Source organism: Phodopus roborovskii, unplaced genomic scaffold (genome assembly GCF_943737965.1).
Source record: "Phodopus roborovskii unplaced genomic scaffold, PHOROB, whole genome shotgun sequence".
In the NCBI taxonomy this organism is placed as follows: domain Eukaryota; kingdom Metazoa; phylum Chordata; class Mammalia; order Rodentia; family Cricetidae; genus Phodopus; species Phodopus roborovskii.
In genome coordinates, this window is record NW_026126418.1 from 15093106 (window position 1) to 15114321 (window position 21216).

The 21216-nt window shown below is 48.3% G+C and overlaps 1 protein-coding gene across 1 annotated transcript in view; it reads left to right on the forward strand.

The window, feature by feature from the left end:
* Positions 1-20647, forward strand: part of Cry2 (cryptochrome circadian regulator 2) — a 30848-nt gene extending 10201 nt beyond the window's left edge. Inside the window, exons 4-12 of the mRNA XM_051184148.1 lie at positions 983-1167; positions 1742-1830; positions 7808-7948; positions 10502-10813; positions 11027-11178; positions 11301-11503; positions 11763-11855; positions 12690-12831; positions 18525-20647. Of these exons, the coding sequence (XP_051040105.1) occupies positions 983-1167; positions 1742-1830; positions 7808-7948; positions 10502-10813; positions 11027-11178; positions 11301-11503; positions 11763-11855; positions 12690-12829 (1315 nt within the window). The 3' untranslated portion in view covers positions 12830-12831; positions 18525-20647. The remainder of the gene's footprint in view (positions 1-982; positions 1168-1741; positions 1831-7807; positions 7949-10501; positions 10814-11026; positions 11179-11300; positions 11504-11762; positions 11856-12689; positions 12832-18524) is intronic.
* The last annotated feature ends 569 nt before the right edge of the window (positions 20648-21216 follow it).

Here is a 21216-nt window from a genome sequence, read left to right on the forward strand (position 1 = left end):
CCAGCATCCGGCTAGCCTCTGTGTGGCTGTCTCCCCTTCCTTACTGGAGATGTCACCCTTCTGTTGGTGCTGCTGCTCCCTGCCCTCCTCCCCCAACTGAGGGCTGGCTGCCAGAAGGCTGGGTCACACAGCTATGCACGTGAGCCAAGCCGTCGGGAGGAGAGGCTTGGTGTGGAGCCCTTCCCTTGCCACGTGCCAGAGGAGGAGAGGGACTGCAGAGGCAGCAGCCAGCTTCTATCTGGGCTAATGGGGGCAGCACAGGGAGAGCAAATAGGGAAATGAACTCACCCAGACAGGCAGGCCTTGCATAAGCTCCTTCTCAGCCAGCAAGAGCCCAGGAATCTGGCTGCGAACCATCCAAGTATATGCTTATAGAAGCAGTGGCAGTCTCTTCTTCGGCTCTCATGCCTTCCCTTCTTGCTTGTGTAAACTACTTGGCACACTTCAGAACTCTATATGCTGTTGCTGTTTACCGCAGCTTCTGATTTAGGGAACATTAGCTGGCCTTCACATCTCAGCTCTAGTAAAAAGGACTAACAGGAGGATGATCCTCCAAGCAAGGAGTTTATCACAGCCCTTACCATATGTGCTTGAAATGGGATAGAGAGAGGCCCTTGGTGTGGTCACAAACATGCCCAGAAGGCCCATGGGGGATTTTCTTTCTGATTAGAGAGATATGGTCAGTCTCTGTCTCTAGGCGGCTCCACGTGGACACCAGGGAACCTGGAATTGAGTCCCAGCTTTGGCCCTGCCTTGCTCGATTACCTGAGGCACCTGTTCCAGCTCTCTGGGCTTCATTTTCCCTCTCGGTAAAATGGAGATACAGCCTCCCCTGCCCCCCCTTTCTACTCAGGGGTGGGACTGTGAGCTGATGAGGAGAGCAACCCTCAGAGCTTCTGAGTCTGGGCTCTTTTTTGGGTGGTCAGGGACCCCAAAATAAAGGGCCTCAGGAGTGACTTTAGATGTGCTTTGGGCTCCCCAGAATCATCGAACTGAATGGGCAGAAACCACCCCTTACCTACAAGCGCTTTCAGGCCATCATCAGCCGCATGGAGTTGCCCAAGAAGCCAGTGAGCGCTGTGACCAGCCAGCAGATGGAGAACTGCAGGGCTGAGATCCAGGAGAACCATGATGACACCTATGGCGTACCTTCCCTAGAGGAACTGGGTATGTAAGTTCTGTACCACATCACACAGGTTGCTGCTTCCTGGGTGGGATGTGACTTTCCTGTTTCTTTGTCAAAGTTAGAAAATATTGGCCTAGTGACACATGCCTATAATCTCAGAACCTGGGAGACAGAGACAGAAGAAACAGGCAAGCCTGAGCTACATGACATCTTGCCTTTAAAACAAAACAAAGTAAAAACAGAAAAAGTTGCTATTAACCACTCCCACACCCATGACCAGTGAATTTCTGCCTATGCCCTGCCAGGCTGTTATTTCTAGCTGGAGCCTCTTTGTGTAGTTCCCTCTCTCCAATAGTAGAGGCACTGTCTGTCTCAGGTCAGTGGTCTTCTCCACTAGGATGACTAATAAGTCCACCTTCCTTCCTCCCTCCCCTTGCCATCCATCTTCTGATCTGAATAAAGCTAGCCTTCTTTACTTTAAGGGTTTTCTCAGTTCCAGTATTGCCAAGTCCAAGGTCTGTGGTTTCATTTAAAGAACTTTAAGGAAAGTATCATGTTTATAATTGTTAATTATGACCCTACCTGCAATGCTATGGCCTGCTGCTCTTTTTATAGGTTTCCCCACGGAAGGACTTGGCCCAGCTGTCTGGCAAGGAGGAGAGACAGAAGCTCTGGCCCGCCTGGATAAGCACTTGGAACGGAAGGTATAACCCTGTTTCTGAACCCCAAAACTGCAGGCACACAGCAGCAGGTGTGGATCAGGTTCATGTACCAGGAGCCTCTTATCTCCCAAGTGGTTGAAAACTGAAAACTTTCTGGTGGCAAAATTAACAGCAGCTCCTGATTAGAGAGTCCGGCTGGTTTAAGTGCCTGATTGTGTTGTCCCCTTCATCAGTGCAACAGTCCCACAGGCAGGTATTCAGCTTCCCATCTGACAGATTACAAAGCTAGGCTTAGAGAGATTGAGTAAGCTGCCTGAGGTCACACCATTGGTAAATACGTAGAGAGGCATAGTCTACATGCTCACACTGTTTGCACTAGATTAACTTTCTTCTCTGGACAGGTTCCACTTACTGAAAGGGCATCCACCTGGGCTCGGTGCATGCCAACAATCACAGCATTGAAGAGGGCTGAGGCAGAAGGATTGCTTTAGGTTGCAGGCCAGAGTGGGCTACAGAGTGTCCCAAGAGAACTAAATCATAGAACTATTCTGTTGGTAAATCCCATAAGGTCTATCATTTATGTCAGATGGTTCCCTCCCCATCTGTTTCCTCCAAAGCTTTACTTCCCATTTCCTTAGACCTAAAGAGCAAATGACTCACCTTTGTGGTGGGAATCAGCAAGAGGAAGGAGGTTATGTTCCACAGTGTCCATGGTCCTCAACCCCCTGTGAGCAGAGGAGCCAAGCAGGTTACATGGACTAAGGACCCTTGCCTTCTAGCTCTGCAGTCTTTCTATAGTCTGGCTCTTAAAGGCATTGCTTTTTTCTGTCCTCATGCAAGTGACAAGGCATTTTGCCAGAAGCTAGATGATAGCAATGGAGCAAGGGCCCAAGGCAGCCTGCCTAGGAAGGAGCTTCAGGAGTGTCCAGCCAGCACTGAATGCTGTGTTGATAGCCTCAGCCTCCCTCAGTTCAGCAGACTTAATACTCCCATCCTGATGTTTCTCTCAGCAGAGACTAAAAACAAGTTCTTCCGATTTGAAAGATGAGGCCCAAAGTCAGCTGCTACGAGGGACCAGCTTTCTTTGTCTACATCAAGAGCTTTGCCCAGGGCTGGGTTGCAGCTGGGTGGTAGTGTTTTCCAGACATGCTCAAACCCCTCATTCCACCCTAGCACCAGATGAAAGGGGAAAAAAACCAAAACACTGTACCCAGAGAGTCTTGGGCTGTTTGGAGACAGAAGTTTGGTCAGAATCAGGGGATGGAGATGACAAAGGGATTGACAGGAAAAGCAAGACTCAAGAGTGTACGGAGTTAACCTGTGGCCTGATAGATTCTCGTTTTTATTACCTTAAAAGTATTTTGTAGAGGACTGCCTCTCAAATCATCAAGTCAGGATTTCCATTTTCTACACACCCATGGCTGTTACCCCACTCACTGGGGAGAGCCAGAGGTGTTAGGTCGAAGAAATGAATCTTTTTAGTTCTTAAGATCTGAAGGGAGCAATCATTTATATCAGGATGTTCTGGGAGCTGAAAGGCCGATGGGCAGGAGAGACATGGAGAAGCTTCCAGAAGAACATTCTGTGTCATTACAGGTAGCCTAAGGGTTAGGGAGGCAGCAGGGTCCAGAGCTTTGCAGGAGCAAAGAGCATCAGGATTAATTATCAATCACGTGTTGTACTTACAACTGGTTTTTTGAAGGGGAGTTTTTAAAACTAATATAGTGAGGAGTCTAAGGTGTAGCTTTAGGTCATAGTCCCCAAGGTCCAGGCCCCAAGAATGTTTGAGCAGATGTCCTCTATCTCTTGACTCCACTGTTCTCTATGTGAGTTCACTCTCAGGTTAGCTTCCCTTAGTAAAAGAGAAGGTAGTCAGCATGGCCCATGTTCTGGTTGTCTAGCTCACCAGAGGAAGGGGCTTGCCTCTTTTACAAAAGAAATCCAAAAAAGTATTTTCACTGGCTTGGCTTGGGTCATGTGCCCTTCCCTGGCTCTGTCACTGTGGCCAGGGATGGAGTGTTTCCCCTGACCACATTCGAATCCTGAGTCCACTCCTAGAGTCAGAAAGTAGACTTAGATCTGCCTTGCCCGCTGGAACTAATGCTTTTAGGGGACAGGACCTCTGGAGCTCTCTGTAATTATATTCTGATTCTTCAAAAAAAAGATTGATTTATTTTAATTCTATATGTCCATTTTGAAGCATGCATGTTTATGCACCACATATGTGCCTGGTGCCAACAGAATCCAGAAGAGGGCTTAGATCCCCTAGAACTGGAGTTATAGGCAGCTTTGAGCCACCATGTGCACCTAAATGCTGAGCTCTAGTATTCTGATTATTAAATGAAAAAAGGGTAGTAAAATTAGAGTGCCACCATTTTTCAGCCTCAGTGATGGCACATGCATTAATGACTTCAACCACCATCAGAGAGGCAGGCAAGTATCATGTGCCCCCTACTGTAGACTTCACAAAGAATTACACCAATGTTCAGTCCAGTCTCTGGTAACAGCCAACTTATAGGCAATACACAGGACAGAATCCACACAAGTGCAGCGCCTATGTCCTTCCCCAGAAACATCAAAAGGAAAAGAAAGAGGTGGCAGAGAGTATATGCTTAAAAGAACTTTGATGTGAATGCTTTTTAAATGACTGTCACTAAACTATAGGGCCCCTGAGGGATGCATAGTTGGGTCAGGGGACAGTTGTGGAAGAATAAAGCTGCTCCAAGCACACTTTGCAAAACTATAAAAATGTAAACATCTCAAAAATGTAGGAAACGATAATTATAAAAGCAGGGAGTGGGGAATAGGGGAGAGGAGCCTGACTTCCTGGGTGGCTAGCAAGGTTCTGTTTCCAGAACTTTACTGGTGATTACCTGGATGTTTGCTTTGGAAGAATTCATGAAGCCACACATTTGTGTGTGTGACTCTCTGTCTTTGTTTCATTTAAAATAAAAAGATTGAGGGCTGGAGAGTTGGCTCAGGGGTAGGAGGGTTTGTTTCACAAGCAGGAGGACTGAGTTCAGATCCCAGCATGCACATGTACAGCTGGTCATGTAATTTAATGTAGATGAAAAGTCAGCTTCTGCCAAAAAAAAAGACAAAAAAAAGCTGATTGTGACTTCCTATACCTGTAACTTCAGTTACAGGGAAGATCACTGGGGCTGTCTAACCACCAATCTAGTCCCTCCCCAGAAAGCACCCCCAAAAATGAGCTCCAAGTTCAATAAGAGTGCCTGCCTCAAGGAAATACATTGAAAGCAATAGAGAAAGATACCCAGCATCTTCTCTAGCCTCCACACCTGCACACATGTACATACATATACAGGTGCATGTACACGCATGTGCGCGTATGCACACACGCGCACACACACACACACACACAATCAACAAATTAAAAAAAAAAATTATAGGGGTTGAAACTGCAGGACCAGGGGACAGGGAGCAAGGAGATGTGCTGGAATAAGTATCCAGTGTCTGTTAAGAGACACTTAACAACCAAGTGAGAGTGCAGGGGGAGGGTAGGTATCAGAGGAGAACCACATCTGCCACTTCTGGTGACAGCCAAGTGCTTGAGAAGCAGGGGCAAGGAGAGGCTGGAGAAGTGGGGCTGCTTCGGAGCTGTGTGCCCTTCTCAGTCTTCTGAGCAGCCCTGGCACTCCATTCCCAGTGTAGACAGTGCTCCAGAGGAGATTGTCTTCATATTCCAGCCTAGATATGATCTTAGCAGTTGTGGATAGATAGAAAGAACAGGACACATCTGAGAAGTTTGGGTACAACAGTAAGAGTGATGGCTAGGTCTGTTCTTGAGGTGTGAGGTAGATGAAACTGCTTTTTCTTCAAAGAATCCAGCCCAAGTGTGAATTTAAGGAAAAGAGCAAGTTCCGTACAAAGCCGTGTATGGAAGCAACTGGGCTGCAGCTGTAGATGCTTGCCTGCCAAGAGATGGGCCTAGGGTCGGAGGCAGAGTCCAGGGCTGAAACATTGGAGGGATGTAGAAGAGATGGAACTTCAGAGTACTAGAGTGACTAGCAGCTGGTTAGGTGGAGCACATGAGTCGTGAGAAATCTGTGGATTGGAAGACAGAGAAGTGGAGTGAACAGCAGGATGTGGTACTGGTGAGAGTGCCCAGAATACAGGGACAGCAGTGTCTGAGGACTCAGTGGTATGGAGTGACTTGAGGCTGGTGGGTACCAATGAAGTCAAACAGCAAGGCTTAAACAGGTGGCTACAAAGTGTGTGTGTGTGTGTGTGTGTGTGTGTGTGTGTGTGTGTGTGTGTGTGTGTTGGGGGGTAATGGAGAAAGGTTGGCTGTGGAAAGAGCGGCCTAGTGCAAGGGGCCCATAGCTATCACAAGTCCTCTGTTTTTTGGGTTGCTTATTTGGTTTTCAGAGAACAAATGAGATCATTATTTCATATTCTTGGCATGGAAATTGTGGGGGAGAGTGTCTGGTCCCCCCAAAAAGTATGGGACAAGTCTTTCTTGGTACCTGTGGCTCCTCCAAGCACCTCTCCCTGACCCCTATCCTAAACCTAGGCTTTCCTTCCCCCAGCTTCTGATTTCTATATAATGCAGCCATTTTAGATATGCATTCTCTTGGTCTGCTTGCCCTCTGCCCTCTCTCCTTTCCTCCTGTGGTCTCCCCTCATCTCAGCTTTCATAGCCCTGTTCATTTTGTATCCTTCTAGATGCATCTGACTGAACTTTCCCTCGTAGCTACAATAAAATCCTTCTCCTTTGCTGTATTGTATCCTCATTTTCATTCAGAGAGGAAGAGGGTATGGGAAAGCTTGTCAGTGATATTGGATACCTGCAAGTTGAGGTATTTCCCCACATGGTAAAGAAAGGGTGAGGTTTTTCATAAGCTTCTCCTGCCAGATTGCCATAGGAAGGAAGTGTTATTGTGGAAGCTTCACCCCAGCCCCTGGCATCCATGTACCCAAGGAGTCTAGGATGTTATGGTGGAGGTTCCACACAAACCCCCACCCTGGTCTCTCTTCGAACTCTGCTGCATTTCAGAAAGCCCGCCAAATGATGACCCCTCCCCTCAGAGATGCTCAAGACCACTCCTATAGGGTATTTAAACTGCCCCCCCAGAAAATAGACTCTGGTTTTCCAGTCTCTCTTGTCTCCTCCTCTCTGGGGGAGGGGGGGTCTGGCAGGCCATCAAGAAGCATGGTATCCATTAATTTTGTGCTTTTTCTAATTCAGTTTGATTTGGATTGCTGCATCAGTGGAGAGGCCTATTGGGATGTAGAAACTTTTCAGGAAGGACACCTGAAAGCTGACAGGGAGGTATTGGAGTGGGCAGGAAGGAAAGGTGTGTGGAGACTGGAGTCTAAAGTGAGACTCCCAGGCTCTTTCTACACCCTAATCCCAAGATAGTCCAGAAGTCTTGTGAGCCTAGTTACCCTGCTTATAGAAAATGATAGCAGAACACTCCTAGTATGTTAAGGTTTAGTGAGACTCCTCTTTTGAAGGGAGTGCAGGGTGCTAGAGGCTGTGGATGAGGAAAACAAGACCAGGAATGTGAGACAAGAGGCCCAAGAAGGGAATGGCTGTGTTAGTCTCTGGAAATGGGTTGGGAGTTTCTATTTCCCTGGCTGTTTAACAATGGTGAAAGCCGCTGGGTGTCCTAGACTCAGCAGCCAAAGCCTCAAGCTTCTGGTGACTGGAACAGGGACTAAGCTAGGAACATTGTTTTCTGTAAAGCAGATGCCTTTCCCTCCTTCTAAGTAATTACAGTGTCTGTTCCATGCTCTCAGCATTCTTTCCTACTTCATTTAATCCCCAGAGATGGTGAATGTTCTTATTTAATAGCTAAGTAGCTGAAGAGCTAAATAAGTCATTCGGTCATGTCACTGACTGAACATGGAAATCAGGGCAAGAACATGGATGGCTCTATTTCCTAGAGCCCCCAGGCAGGAGAGTGGAATGCATTCAGTGTTCTTTGACCTTAAGTGAAGAATCCTCGCTCTTTAACACCCAGGCCTTTCCTTATGTCATCTCTCTCTTCTGCAGGCCTGGGTTGCCAACTATGAGAGACCTCGGATGAATGCCAATTCCTTGCTGGCCAGCCCCACAGGCCTCAGCCCCTACCTACGCTTTGGATGCCTCTCCTGCCGCCTCTTCTACTACCGCCTGTGGGACTTGTATAAGAAGGTGAGGTGCAAGTCAGGCAGTGGTGGCACACGCCTTTAATCCCAGCACTCGGGATTAAAGTGGATCTCTGTGAGTTCGAGACCAGCCTGGTCTACAAAGCGAGTTCCAGGACAGCCAGGACTGTTACACAAAGAAACCCTGACTCAAAAAAACAAAACAAAAAAGAAGGTGAGGTGCAATGAGCAGGCACAGTCACCCCCAGACACAGTACTCACTGCCAGTCATCCCAGAAAGGGCCCTTCTTTTTGGCTTTGGGGCTGGGCTGGGCTGTGAGGGTACTGGAGACTCTCAGTTCAGAGAAGTTGGAAATGGTTGGTTTCCGAGAGGTGATAGATGGTTGGACACAACTGAGTCACTGATGTGAATGAACCCAGGTTCTCCTATGGTTCTGAGGAAGAGACAGAGAAGCTGGCCTCGGCTCGGGCTTTAGAGGTGGGACATTCACTAACAGCTGATAGTGAAGGCTGGCACCTCAGAGTGGGAAGTGAGCAGTGAAGCTAGAGACAGTCCTAAGCAGCTGCCACACTGAGACTGAGACCAGAGTTTAAAGGAAGGCCAAGAGTGGTTGGTGTCACACAGTAATAGAAGGCTGGCCTGAAAGGGCTGCTTACAGGACATGCCAGGCAGCCCGACAGCCAGAGGGCTCTGTTAAAGCACTGCACAGAACAGCTCCTCAAGTTACGCTGTGCCTTTGTTTCTTAGTGTTATTTGCCCAGCCAGCACGGCTTCATGGAATAGGGTTTGACAGTGGTGGATAAGTCATCAGGGGAGGGGGAAATCATTGTTTGTGTCTCTGACTGTTGCTTATACATTGTTTAGCCAAACTCCAGACTTGGTACTTCTTAAGTTTTTCAATTGAAAGCACATTTTTTTTTTCATATAGTATATTCTGATTAGAGTTTCCTAGCCCCCTATTCCTTCTAGATCCTCATCACTTCCCCACCCACTCAAATCCACTCTCTTCTTTCCCTCCTTCCTTCCTCCCTTCCTTCCTCCCTTCCTTCCTTCCTCTCTTCCCTCCTTTCTTTCTTTCTTCCTTTCTGTCTTCCTCTCTTTCCTTCATTAGAATACAAACAGGCTTATAAAAAAAGAAGAAAGGAAAGAAAAAAGAAGATAAAATAAAAATAAATAAATCTGAATGGGACAAAAGGGAAGGGGAGCCAAAGAAAAAGCCTAAGAAACATGTATTGACGCAAAGACATATACATCCACATACTCAGAAATCCTATAAAGACACAAAACTGGAAACCAAAATATATAAGCAAAAGACCTGTAAGGTTAAATTAAAAAAGAAAAAGACCCCAGCCAAAGCATTATGAGATCCCTCTCTTCCCCCAAAAAAACCCTCCAAATACACCATTGAGTTTATTTTGTGTTGGCCATCTACTCATATACTGCTGGGCATGGGGCCTGTCCTTAAGTGTGGTTTGTATACCCAATGAGACCCAATTGGAGAAAATTATTTTTCCTTTGTGAGTTATAATCAATTAGAGGTAACTTCTGGGTTAGGGGTTGGGGTTTGTGTCTACTTCCTCTCACAGAGCTGGGCCCCATTCAGTTTAGGCTTGTGCAGACTTTGTGTATGCTGCCACAGTCTCTGTGAGTTAACATGTGCTTTTGTCCTATTGTGTCTAGAAGGCTTTATTTTCTTGTTTTCTTCCATTCCCACTGGCTATTACAGTCTTTCAGCCTCCTCTTCCAAAGAGGAGCCATGATGTAAGAGATTTAATGGAGATCCTATAGACTGGGTATTCTGAGGTCTCACTCTCTACACATTATCCAGTTGTGGGTCCCTGTATAAGTTACCACCTACTTCATGGTAGCTGAGTAAGATACTGATCTATGAGTATAGCAGAATGTCATTAGGAGTCATTTTATTGCTGTTTTTTTTTTTTGGTTTTCCCCTGTCTGTGGCCTATCTATTCTCAGGTTCTTGGCCACGTGGGTAATGTCAGGGATGAATTCCATCTCAAAGGGTTGGCCTTAAATCCAATCAAGTAGTGGTTGATTGCCTCTACATGTTTTGTGCCACTGCTCTACCAGTGTTTAGTACAAGCAGGTCACCATTGTACATCAGAGGGTATGGAGCTGGCATGGTGTTTACCTTTCTCCTCTGGTAGCATGCAGACTACGTTCTAGTACCATGAACACTAGCTAGTAGAGGTGAAAGCTCTAAGTAAGCATCAGCTCAGCTTCTCTGGATTCAATGATATTTAGGTATTTAGACTTAACATTTTTAAACTGCTGATAAAGTATAAAATCCCTTTCTAAATAGTAGAACTACAGAATCTTGAGTATCTTGAGGAGTTTGGTCCCATAGCAGAGTCCCAAAGCATCATTCCCTCACCGCTAGCCATCTGAAGTCATTCTTGATGCTCAGAGCAGGGCCTGCATGTTGCACACTATGAAACATGTAAGTCTAGTTCCTCTACACCTGGGATTTGGAGCCACTGTACTTGGAAGCATTGCACTTGCTCTGTGCAAGAGACCTGAGCATCGCAGTGCTAAGAACCAAGCAGGGGCTCACCTTTGTGTGTTATGCCCACCCTTCAGGTGAAGAGGAACAGCACACCCCCCCTCTCCTTGTTTGGACAACTCCTGTGGCGAGAGTTCTTCTACACAGCGGCCACCAACAACCCCAGGTTTGACCGAATGGAGGGGAACCCCATCTGCATCCAGATCCCTTGGGATCGCAACCCTGAAGCCCTGGCCAAGTGGGCCGAGGGCAAGACAGGCTTCCCTTGGATTGACGCCATCATGACCCAACTGAGGCAGGAGGGCTGGATCCACCACCTGGCCCGGCACGCTGTAGCCTGCTTCCTCACCCGCGGGGACCTCTGGGTCAGCTGGGAGAGCGGGGTCCGGGTGAGTGCAAGCTGGCCTGTACCCTGTGACCAGGCCTAGCCAAGGTCAGCCCCCTTCTAGGCTGAGGGCTGGGGTGGGATCCCTGGGCCCAGGAGATCCCTTCCATGTCCTCCATGTCCTCAGCAGAAGGGCTTTGGTTCCTTGGGGTATTACAGTGACTTGGAAAGAACCGGAGCATCAGATCTCCAGGAAGGCTGGTTGTCCCCTATGTAGGTATTTGATGAGCTGCTTCTGGATGCAGATTTCAGCGTGAATGCTGGCAGCTGGATGTGGCTGTCCTGCAGTGCTTTCTTCCAACAGTTCTTCCACTGCTACTGCCCTGTGGGCTTCGGCCGCCGCACAGACCCCAGTGGGGACTACATTCGGTGAGAGTTCAAGCCAGACTTTCCAGCTCTCAACCACCATGACCTCCTTTGGGACTGGTGTACCCTGGGCCCTTGGAAGAAGAGCCACAGTGTGCTGATATATCATCTGGTGTGTGTTTCAGGCGATACTTGCCCAAATTGAAAGGGTTCCCTTCTCGCTACATATATGAGCCCTGGAATGCCCCTGAGTCAGTTCAGAAGGCTGCCAAGTGCATCATTGGTGTGGACTACCCACGGCCCATCGTCAACCATGCTGAGACTAGTCGGCTCAACATTGAACGCATGAAGCAGATCTACCAGCAGCTATCACGATACCGGGGACTCTGTAAGGAGCTCCTACCCCACTGATATCTCACTCACCTTGGGGAGGACTTAACCTGAGGCTGTGAAGGACACTGCAGGCTGGTCCAGGCTCGGCTTCTTGAGCAGCTTGGGGTACTGGGAGAGATAGGGGTTGTGTCCTGAGCAGCATGGGGTGCTGGGAGAAGGCGGAGGCCATGTCCTGGTCCTGCCCTCCTGGCCCTTTTTTTCTCATGACCTACAGCCCTCTTAATCTTCTGACTACCCCTTGCTTTGTCTTCCAGGCCTTCTGGCATCTGTCCCTTCCTGTGTGGAAGACCTCAGTCACCCTGTGGCAGAGCCTAGTTCTAGCCAGGCTGGGAGCATCAGCAACACGGGTGAGTAGATAGACCGACTTTGGCCTCTCTGGACTTCTGTGACCTGTGCTACCAATTCAGTCATTCATGGCTGAGGCCAAAATGAGCATATGCCTGATGAAGCTTATTTCCATCCAGAACGCAAGACAATGGAATATGAGCATTCAGATAAGAATTTCGGAGGGAAGTAGCACTGAGTGCCTTGATGTGGGACTAGGAATAGAGCTCCTTTTGGACCATTTTAAACAGGACTGCCAAGGGGAACTGCTTAGCAATGTCCTAATAAGAATCAGGGAAGGAAATAGAAAAAGAAGGAAGCCAGAGCAGGAGATGAGGTGGAGCAGAGTGCTCTGACTCCCCATCACCCTGCCTTCCTGCACTGAAGGGTGTCAGCAGGGCAGGACAAGGTGTCATTGAGCTTTTAAAACTCCATTGCCTGCCACATAAACAAAGAACAGGGAAGAGCAGTGTAAGAATGGGGAGCTGAGAAGTAAGGCGACCCAGGGTTCTAGGCAGGAGAAGCAGGGAGAGAGTGAGGGTCCTGGTCAGCTTGGTGATGCTCCATAATGCAAAAGTGGCCAGAACTCCTGGGATTTCCCCAGGACTGCAAAGGGAAAGCCTCACCTCCAGAGCAAGGACAGCAGATGTGCTTCATTTGTCTTTGGCCTGGAGCCAGGGACTTGAGGCCAGAAGTTGGCTCTGCTGCCAGCAGGCCAGGGCATACCCTCCTCACACAGCTCCAAGTGAGGTCACTGCTGAAAAGGAGGCCAGGGCAGGGCTCCTTGTCCCCAAAGAGCAGTCATTGCTGAGACCATTGTGGTATGTAACTGTGCTTGTCTCTGTGCCTCTCCACAGGCCCCAGACCACTGTCCAGTGGCCCAGCCTCCCCAAAACGCAAGCTGGAAGCAGCTGAGGAGCCCCCTGGTGAAGAATTGAGCAAGAGGGCCAGGGTGACAGAGATGCCTGTCCAAGAGCCACAAAGCAAGGACGCCTGAGAGTGAGTCCTTGCAGAGGGAGGTGACATGGTTTAGAAAGCAAACCAGATTAAAATCTGATAGGGTATGCTTTCAGCTCAAATCCTACCATTCTGGCTTTCATGTCTTCTAAACCAGTGGTTCTCAACCTTCCCAATGCTGCAACCCTAACACAGTTCATGTTGTGGTGACCCCCAACCATAAAATTGTGTTCATTGCTACTTCATAACTGTAATTTTGCTACTGTTATGAATTGTAATATAAATATCTGATATACAGGATATCTGATATGTGACCCCAAGAGGGTTGAGACTCACAGGTTGAGAACCACTGTTCTAAACCTTTAGGGGCCTTGTTTATTTGTTTGAGATAGAGCTTCACTTTGTAGCTGAGGCTAATCTTGATCTTGTAGCAATCCTCCTGCCTCATCCTCCTGGGTGCCAGGATTTCAGATGTGAGCCAACATGTCCAGTGTGCCTTGTTAAATTTAAAGGAAATTTTTAAGAAAATTTTTAAGAAAAGAGGATTTATTTTGGAAGAAAAAAAATATAGGAGTTGAAATCCTTTGTTTTCTGACTAGGGGAAAAGGAAAGGGGCTTAGTTTTGTTCTGTTTGTTTACTTGCCCTTCTGACTGCTAATGTGAGTCAAATCTGAGACCCGGATGTGAAACTATGAGTAGCAGGTGGGAAGCTGTGTTCTGTAGGCAGGCCAGATGAGGGCAACACTGAGCTTTAGACGCCAGGAAAGGGCTCACCCATGGAAGGTCCAGAGGGCCCAGCTGTCTCTCTGGTCCTACTTACAGGGTCTCTCCTCTTTTCACAGAGACTGTAGCTTTCTTTGCACATCCCAGTCAGTGCTCATCTTTTCTGGGAGGTTCATGAATCACTAAAAAAAGAAAGACAGACAGACAGACAGATAGATTTGCCTCCTCCTCCTTCCTCCTTACCCAAGGCAGGACAGGCTTTTATAACAATATTGGAGAAATGTAGCTTGCCATCTTCCCTGACTGTTGTGCCAGGCTGTTCTGTACAGCTCTGTCAGTAGATTGGTGGGTGCTTTACACTGTGGAGCTGTTTGGGTCTTTTCTTACCTCTTAGGGGGCTTGTGGGTTTTGGTCTGGTGGACCAAAGTTGACTCTCAATGCATCTTCAAGGTAGGGACAGGACAGCAGGGATGGCTGTGTCACTCACTCAGTTAATATACATTACATGTTCCCACTCCCAAGACAGGTCCTAGACTCGGCGTATGTTGTGAACTGAACTGGCAGCCCCCACCTCCACCTTGGGTGATATTAGTAGGAGGAGACAGAGTGTAAGCAGAGGTATTTTAAAAAGAAAAGGTGTAGCTGCATAAGGAGAGAGAAAGGAAAGGCTGGGAAGCTCACTTAGGAGCTGTGCTTTAGGAGTCACTGGTGAGGACTGTGTCTGGGACTGGTGGGGTGGAGCTGGGGTGGTTAGTTAAGGAAGTATAGATCATGGTAGACACCAACCACCAGCGATGTACAGGCCTCGCAGCCCCGGCCTAGCTCAGAAGTACTAGAGCACAATGCTACTCCCTGCTGGTATGGGTATTATTGGGATTATTGTCTATGCAGGCTGATGCTCTGGAAAACTATACTAGGCAGAGGGGCCCCTTGAGGGAGTTCTGGGAGATAAGCCACCTGTGGAACAGAATGGTCAAACTTGCGTCTGCAGGAGAACCAGGTAGGCAAGAACCACTTGGGAAACCTGACACTGATGCCAAGTGATGTCAGCTGTGCAGAGGAGTGCCTTTCTTGCCCTGTAGTGCTGTGCCCGTGTGTTTACCTACTAGCATCTTGGGGACTGTTTTTAAGGGCTTTGCTCTACACTTTATTTAGGTAGTTAAGCCAGGCAAAGCTCTTGAAGATGGAAAGAAGCCAGGAAGTCAGAGGATGTAAGAGGAGCAGACTTCTTTCCAAGACAGATAGTGGGAGCACCATGGTTTTGGAAACCCCAAAAGAAAAGTGCCTCCTATGTGCAGGCTGGGGCATCTGGGCCTCAAGATGCTCTTCTGTTGTAGTAGGTGCTCTAGAGGAACAGAACCTACATAATGTTTATGTTTACAAAATCAAATACTAGATTGTCTTTCTTACACAGTGGGCTAGGTAGTCCAACAGTGGCTACCTACACATTGAAGAGGCTAAGAACCCAGGAGCTGCAGTTTGCAAGGCTGGTTCTGAAACCAGAGATTCCTGGAGAGCCACTGGTCTTCAATGTGAATTGGAAGGGCAAAGAAGGGTCCCATGCCAACAAAGAAGGGCAGCAGCAGCAGGATAGATGTACCTAGCAGCAGGGAGTGCACTCAGGCAGACAGAAGCAGCCCTGCCTTTCTCTGGGACCTCTATGTCTGGGCTGCTGCTCGAAGGTGCTGCCCCCCCCCCCCCCCCGTTCTTCAGTAGCCCTCCTAGGGGATGGATGTCCTCACAGACCTACTTGGAGACATGTCTCTTGGTTGATCCCAAATCTAGTCAAGTTGACAACCAAGATTAACCTTCACAGCTGTGAAATGCTTTGTAGCTCTTGTCACCTGCCCTACTGCTGGGACACACATATCAGGATGTCAGGGAGAAAATCAAAACCTTTGTGTGAAAAGTCTTAACTGAGTGAAGCACACCAGGCAGAGGAGGGCACGGTACTGCCTTGCATGTGCTTCCGAGTGACTTGGATCACCTGACTAGAGGGGCTGTGCACCCAATCAGAATTGTATGGATGGGAAGACGTGCCCCTTCCTGCCCATCCCCTGTCCATTTTAGTCACATGACTTGGGCTGCAGGCCAGTGCCTGAGTAAACATTCTCCGCTTTTAGTCTCTTAGCTCTGCTCTATTGGCATTGTGACCCTTCTGTCTCTGGCGCTTGCTGTCTCATGAGCAGTCATTATGATTTCAATCAGTATGCAGAAAACCATCTCTAGGATCAGTGGGTTCCATGCCTGCCTCAAACCCACGCCAACCGAATGTTCTCCATTTAGTTTTTACAATGTTCACTAAACTGAAAAAAGAAAATAGTGAGATTCCAAATAGCAGTTCTGTCAGCTGGTTCCTGTAACCCCCAGAGCTGCTGACACAGGGTTGCATCAGCCTCCAGTTATTCACCGGCTTCTCTCATTCATCCAGTGATTTTTACCGTGGGACAGTGTGGGTGTGTCTTTCCCTTTCCAGCTCTGCACAGCAGTCTAGTGAGAAACCCTTCCACGCACAGAGGGCCGTGGCTAAGGAGCCCCTTCCCTCAGTGGCCTGTGCTTGGTTAGTGCTGAGGTTTCTCTGCCTAGAATGTGACTTCCAGAATCCCCATCGTTACTCTTAACACTGGTGCAACTGGTATGTGACAGGTGTCACTGACAGCCTATCCAGTGTGGAGATGGAGGCAACCCAGCCCTCCCAGAGAACCTGGCTCTTCATCCCAGGCCTGTGCTCCCAGCTGCAGAGTGTTCAGGTGTATCTCAGCTCTGATTCTTAGCTCCTGACATGGAGGGGGCCATAAGAAAGGAGGCCAAGTGCTTTCCATAAATGATAAATTGAGGTTTAAATTGGTGTCAGGAATATATAATGTGTATATGTGTAAGCACGTAATAAGCTAGGTTTAGTGGTCCATGCCTGCAGTTCCAGAACTCGGAAGAGTAAGGAAAGAGAATCAGAAGTCCAAGGTCCTTAGTTACATAGCAAATTCAATACCAGCCTGGATTTTATGAAATCTTGTCTAGGAAGAGAAGAGAGAAGGGGCAAAATATTTTTAAAAAATCACATAATATGCCATTATGTTTCACTTACAATGAATTTCAAATGTAAAGCTATGTCCATAATTCCATGAACTCCAAGAGTTAAAGGCAGAAAAAACAAAATGGAGGTGGCACTGGAGTTGGTGTTTCAGAAGGAAGCTCATCTCTGGTGTAACAGCAGACTCGCTCAGCTTGGAAACTGTACTCAGAGTGCCTCTGTAAACACACACTACCTAATGGAAGAACCTGGCTGCCTATAGCACGCTTTCCAAGCGGAAGGGGAATGACTGCAGTTATACTTGGTTTAAAGTCAGGATCCTGGGAACTGCCCACAGTATATCCACTTCTGCTCTGCCTTCTGCCCAGCTTCTACAGTCTAGACAGAGTAGCACTCTCCAAGTGCAGGTGGCTTCAGGTGGAGCTGTGACCTTAAAAGGATTGCCTGTGCTCTGAACACCTGTAGTCCTAGAATCTAAGAGGTAGAAGCAAGGATATCAGGAGTCCAAGGCTTCCTCAACTGCATAAGTTAAATACCCAAAATGGGATGGAATGTGCTAGAAGGCTGAGTTTGGATCCATGTCTCCAAATTCATCTGACTTTTACAAGTGTTTCCTCATTTCTAATACCTTCCATTTTAGTTTGTGTAGGTATCAATCTCCATGTCACTATGTTGAATGTCTTCCTTTTTATATCCTGTAAAAGTCTTGGTGAGGAATAATATAAAGTTCACTTATTGGTTAAAAACAAAATGACAGGGCCAGGAGGAGAGATGCTCAGAGAAGCACCAGCTGCTCTTAGAGAGAATGCAAGTTCGATTCCCAGCATCACATGTGGCTCAAAACTGTCTGTGGCTCCAGCTCCAGGGGATCTTGGCTGGCTTCTGGAGGCACCAAGTACTCATTTGGTACATAGACATAGATATAGGCAAAATATTCATACACATAAAATTAGGAGTGTTTTTTTTTGTTTGTTTGTTGTTTTTGTTTTGTTTTGTTTTAGGCCCACAAAGTTTTTGAATGCTGAAGGCCTTGGAATTCCTATCTTGGCTATTTGTGTGGACACTCATGTCAGTTCAGTTTCTCATTTATGAAAATGGAGGCTAACAGGTTGTCTTGGTCTGTGAATGTCTGTGAGGGCTGCCATAGCAAAGCACCACAGAAGCAAACCCTTGGTTCTAGAGTCTGGAGTTCAAGGTCATGGTCTCTGGTACTTGCCGAAGTTTTTCCCCTCTGTTTTGTCTGGGTCAAAGTCCCTTTTCCATTTTAGATCATCCTAGTCATCTCATTTTTACCTAAAGAGAGTCATAACCTAAGGTGCTGGGAGTAAGGACCTGAGCCACAGAAATGGGGACATCAGTGTGGACACCAGAGGTACCTGTCCTGCGGCCACTCCATCACCTGTTATGACAGGCAGCTCAATAATTACAGTGGGCTAACCCTGTCCTGTGGTATCTGGTGAGGCCATTTCTCTCTGTGCTCCAGATCCAGAATGTTCTAAATCTTTAAAATGAGCCATCATGTGCCCCCATTCCCTTTCTTTCCCCACCTCCCGCCACTGTACCCATGCGCCAGGGCTCTGAGATTGGCTTGTACAAGTTTGCCCTGCTTGTTCTAAACCCAAGCAATGTCTCACACACCTACTTTTCCCAGCTCGCCATCTCTGATGCAGTAGCTATACTCTTGTCGTTTGTGAACAAGTGTCCTTAAAGGTGTCAAGTGATGCCCATGTAGCCCTTTCCCCTATCCCTGGTTAAGAGGGTATGCAGGAAACAGTTGTCCTGGGTTCACAGATGCAGTATCCAGCCACCCCCTTGGTTGCCCAGCAACAATCTGGCTCTGGGGACTGTGGCCCATGCAGCATGTTCACTGGGCTGTCCCACTCCCAGTCTGGGAATCCCTAGGGAAGCAGCCAGAGAAGCTTGTGCCTGGGCAACTAAGCAGCCTCCTGAGTACCTCTTTGCACATGTTTTTCTCTTTCAGCTGGAGAGCCATCGCTCCGTGACACAGCCTGGGTGCCTGAGCTGCCACAGCCTACAGAGAAACCAGTCACCAACAGAACGAACAGTGTGTGTGTGTGTGCAGAGGAAGGCGTGGTGTGCCGTTTGCGTGTGCATGCATTTGTTTACATTCTCATGATCCTGAATGTCACCTGGATTGGAGGGGTCTCTAGATCATCCCTGTCACTGGGGCTGCTTCCTCACCTCAAGACACAGGGCTAGAAGCCACAGCAGTGACTTTCAGCCCAAATCTGTTCCTGGGAGCTTCCTCCCTTGTCCCAGTAGGTGGTGGTAGTAGGACCCTAGCTGGAATTCGAATTCTGGTCTCTGCCTCCCCAGGCTCCTCTTGCTCTCTCCTCTCTTCAGACAGCTGGAAGGTCAAATTTTCTGACTTTCACCTAAAGTGTGGGGTTACACAGGCAGCCAGAGTCCTGCTGGCTTAGTTCCCATGTTCTGTCATTAGAACCTAAGCAGGATGTAACCTTCTGTCCAGACTTTTAAAATCCCATGCCACTGGCAGGCTCTTCCCTTGGATGTGTAAGACTTCAGACTAGTGTGTTGTATGCTTAGTCCTGCCTATGTCAGCCTCAAACCACATATCTGTCTTTGTAGGACCTTCTAGAAGCCTAGTGAGGACTGGACTCTGTCCAGGTCTTCTGTCCCTTCCCTAGCAGCTCAGGCCCAGCCTCAGCCTCCCAGGAGCTGTAGATAGGCCAGGGTCAGAGCTGGTGGAGGAAACTAGATTCCATGGCTTGAGGGCCCTGGCTCCTCTGGCCATACTCCCTGGCCACATGCTCCAGTAAGTACTGCTGGTTTGAGAGGATCAAAGGCTGGGTCTGCATCCAGTGTTTATTTCACAGCACCTTTACTGGCAAGCTGGCCAGTCTGTGTCTGAAGGCTTCCAGGGCCCACTCTGGAGTGGTCAGCACCCACACTGCATGGCAGCTCTTCAGGACCAGGCTTCAAGGGACTCGGAGAGACTGAGGGGTGGGGAACTGCCTGGGGAAGTTGGTGAAAGGTCAAATAGAGATCACACCTGGCACATCATGCACTTCCCAGAAAAGCAGTGGAAGGTTTGGTCCAGAGAAGCCAAGCCTTGCTTCCCAGGGGAGCCACCTCTCCTTCCCACATTTGGGTCATGTGGAGAAAGAAGTTATGAAAAGGATTGTGGGTAACTGAGCAAGTCTTCCTTCTACCCCCCTGTGGCCTGCACTTGAGCCACAGTGTATTCATGTAGTGTGTGTGTGTGTGTGTGTGTGTGTGTGTGTATGCACATGTGTATGTATGTGTGTTCCTGTGTGGATTTTTGTTCTCACATGTAACATTAAGCTGGCCTCTGGGCCTTTTCCTCTACCTCCCCTGTGACCTTTCCTAGCCTCAGAGTTGTCAATGCCCTTGGCCCTGGCCTTCACTGTATCAGACCAGAACCCTGGGGCCAGGCTCCCCTCAACTCCAGCTGTCCAGAACATCTGACAGGCTTCTTTTTGAGATGGCCTCAGGTTTTCTCAGCAAAGAGCTACCTTTAGTCCAACTGTTTATGTCCATCATTCTGAGTAGAAACATCCTATGATCATGTGGAGAAACGGGACACTCTGCTCCCCAGCCCCAGGCCAAGAGGAAAGAGCCAAAGGATCATGCTGGAGGGAAGGTAGAATAAGCCTGGAGAGCTGGTATGAGATGATCAAAGGCCAGGTCTGCATCCAGTGTTTATTTCACAGCACCTTCAGCTACAGGCACAGTGCCCTTCTTTTTGATGATGGCTCTCTTCCCAAGGTACAAGTTGGCACGATCACTTGCCCCTCCTCCTCCTTGACATGCTGGCCCATTTTCAGGGCAGCTTTCCAATGAATGAAACAGTCCACCCACCCCCAGAGCGATGAGATGGAATGGCTGGGAGCCCTGGAGTGGCTTCGTGCCTCCTTTTGCCTAGCCTGAGTGACTTTGAGGGCTGTCACAATCCTGCTGTTGGGACCTAGCATGGGGAAGAGATGGTCGCAGGCAAGAAGCACTTTATAGAGTCCCCATTGCTGGGAAGGTTGTGTTTCTCCCACAGTTTGTTTGTGAATATTTCCCTGTTTTATAAATGTCTGCCTTGTCTGAGTAAAACTGTGTTGTGTAGTCAATCTTGTGGGAGGTTGGGGACCTGAGGCTGCTGAAGTTGAACCTGGGGAAAGCTTTAAGCCATGTTGATTCTCTTGGAGTGAAGAGTCGCATTTCCCCCCAGGGTAGAGGAGGCTGTGGAAGCCACTGTAGCAGGCTGGCAGCAGCCCTAGAGCTTGGTCAGAATCAGATTTAGCTGAAACAGTACATGGAAGAGACAGTTACTGAATGTCACTGCACAGCGGCACCAGGCAGCCTACTGAGTCCCAGGGCCCTGCACCCATTCTTTATGATATTCTAAGAACGTATGCGTGCCCTGTGGGCACAGTTAAGGAAGCCACACCTGAGGCCTGGATGCTGGCTCTGTCTTGAGCCATCTGGCCAGAATGCTGTGCATATGGATGTTCCTGGTGGAGAAGGGCTCTGGCAAAGCCAAAGAAATTCACAGTCTGCTCTAGAGATAGGAGAGGACCTTTACTCCAGGACTTACCTCTGTTAGGAGTAGGTTTTCCACCAGCCTGGTCACACTGCCATGCCTGCCCCAAATAATACACAGAGACTCTGTATTTGATATA